Genomic DNA, 1,985 nt, shown 5'->3' with positions numbered 1-1,985 from the left:
TCTAGGAGCCTTCTCTAGGCGCCCTCGTTGAGACGCACGGCATGCTCGAGGAACCTTCTAGGAACCTTCTAGGAGCCTTCTAGGAGCCTTCTCTAGGCGCCCTCGTTGAGACGCACGGCGTGCTCGAGGCTGGCTCCGTGCTTCCGGCCGGCGGGCTGGTCCCGCGTGGAGAGGCGAGAGGCCGCCGAGATGCGGCCGAGATGCGGCCGAGATCCGCCGAGATGCGGCCGAGATGCCGCCGAGATCCGCCGAGAGGCGGCCGAGAGGCGGCCGAGAGGCGGCCGAGGTGTGGCCGAGAGGCAGCCGAGAGGCAGCCGAGAGGCAGCCGAGAGGTGGCCGAGAGGTGGCCGAGAGGTGGCCGAGAGGTGGCCGAGAGGTGGCCGAGAGGCAGCCGAGAGGTGGCGGTGGAGTGGCCGAGATCGGCGGGCTGGTCCCGCGTGGGGGAGGCGAGACACTTCCTCGAACCGTCCTTGACCTGAGTCCGAACGCTTCCCCCCCCCCCCCTCCCCTCCCCCCCGGGCTGGAGGTGCATGGCGGCAACCCGGCCGCCTTCGTGCGCAAGCTCGAGAAGGACGAGATCGCGGCCATCGAGAAGAAGGCCGAGGACGTGTCGATGAGCGCCAAGAAGCACGCCGACGAGTTCCTCGCCTACTCGAACACCTACCAGCTCCGCGAGCAGCTGGGCACGGCCGCCGGCAAGATCTAGCCGCAGCTCGTGGCGCCCACCTCGCATCACCGCTGCCGGCTTTGGGGCGCCGCCAACGGCTAGATCTTGCTGGGCACAGCATTCTCTCCCCCCTTGGCGCCCTTGGCGGCGCGCCCCACCGCTGCCCGACCCAGTCGCCGCATGTGGAGCGGTGCCCGCTCTTGCGCGCCGCACGACCGGCGCGGGCGCACGCGCCGTCTTCGTCTCTGTCGTCGGTTTTGGTATACAGCCTGGTTGCGGGGCGGTAGGGCACGGGCGGCCGATGCGGCGGCTAACCCTGCTGCGGTGCGTGTTGGCCGCACTTCGGCGCAAAGACCGGCGATAAATCTATTAGCTCGTTTTAGCGGGACGTAGCGCTCCGGGTACGGCTTTACTCTAATCGACCCGCAGTTGCCGGGGCTCCACACAGACACACACCATACTCCACAGCGCCTCCCCACACAGCACACAGCCACACACACTCCACACACGCATCTCTCTGTGCGCGTATAACGTACACGTGCGCAGTCTCTCGGTGGCTCTGCAAACTGAGACTCTCTGGCTCCGCCCTCCGCGATCATGCGTCTCGCAGTGGCGGCGTTTGTCGGCGTGTGGCTGAGGAAGACGGTCGGTAGGCTTCGACCTCAGGCCTGTTCTGCCAGCATTGGCGTTGCGATACTTCCCCACCCCCGCCCCCACCCAGTGGGACTCCCGTGCCTCGCGTCACGCACCTCACTGCCGGGACGCCGCTAGCAGCCATTCGCCACCGCTCAAAATCGTCCCATCAGCCCTTTGCATCCTGAACGTACTCTGTGCTTGTCGTCTCATGCACGTCGCCGCTGCGGAGGGAGGTGGCGCGAACGCTGCGGTTTGGCCGGCGGGATGCACCTCCGTGCGCGTGCTCGACCTCCGGCACGCGGTACGCCGTGGCGCAGCCCGGCACGCGCAGGAGCTTGTAGCGGGGCTGTTCGAAGGGCATATTTTTCTCGACCTTCGACCTGTGTGCCCAGCGCGGCGCCAGCGAGGCCGCGGGAAAAGAATTTTATAAGACGAATCCGCTTGTCGACAGGCGCGCACTTGCCCAAGGGTCTTCTTAAAATCCCTGTATGGTGGCGGCGTGCCGTCCTCCCCTCCCTCCCTTGGGATGCCTGTTTTCTTTCTTTCTTTCTGCCCAAGGGTGGGCGACGGCTAGCGCACGACACCCCTCTTCTTAAAATCCCTGTGTGGTGGCGGCGTGCCGTCCTCCCATCCCTCCCTAGGATTGCCTGTTTTCTTTCTTTCTTTTGCACTAACACCCATT

At 65.9% G+C, this 1,985-nt stretch overlaps 2 protein-coding genes across 2 annotated transcripts in view; one reads left to right on the top strand and one right to left on the bottom strand.

The window, feature by feature from the left end:
- Gamma_CA_2 (gamma carbonic anhydrase) overlaps positions 1–1,035 on the top strand; it is a 1,695-nt gene extending 660 nt beyond the window's left edge. The window contains exons 2-3 of the mRNA XM_005789965.1: positions 97–165; positions 527–1,035. Of these exons, the coding sequence (XP_005790022.1) occupies positions 97–165; positions 527–706 (249 nt within the window). The 3' untranslated portion in view covers positions 707–1,035. The remainder of the gene's footprint in view (positions 1–96; positions 166–526) is intronic.
- Positions 1,036–1,078: 43 nt separating this feature from the next.
- EMIHUDRAFT_373148 (hypothetical protein) lies at positions 1,079–1,668 on the bottom strand (the record flags this gene model as incomplete). Its single annotated transcript, XM_005789964.1, has 1 exon — positions 1,079–1,668. A coding segment is annotated over one exon (161 nt), but the record flags the coding sequence as incomplete, so codon positions are not given.
- Positions 1,669–1,985: the final 317 nt, after the last annotated feature.

This window comes from Emiliania huxleyi (genome assembly GCF_000372725.1).
Source record: "Emiliania huxleyi CCMP1516 chromosome Unknown EMIHUscaffold_1232, whole genome shotgun sequence".
NCBI classification, from domain to species: Eukaryota; Haptophyta; order Isochrysidales; family Noelaerhabdaceae; genus Emiliania; species Emiliania huxleyi.
This window is presented reverse-complemented; position numbering and strand designations above follow the sequence as displayed.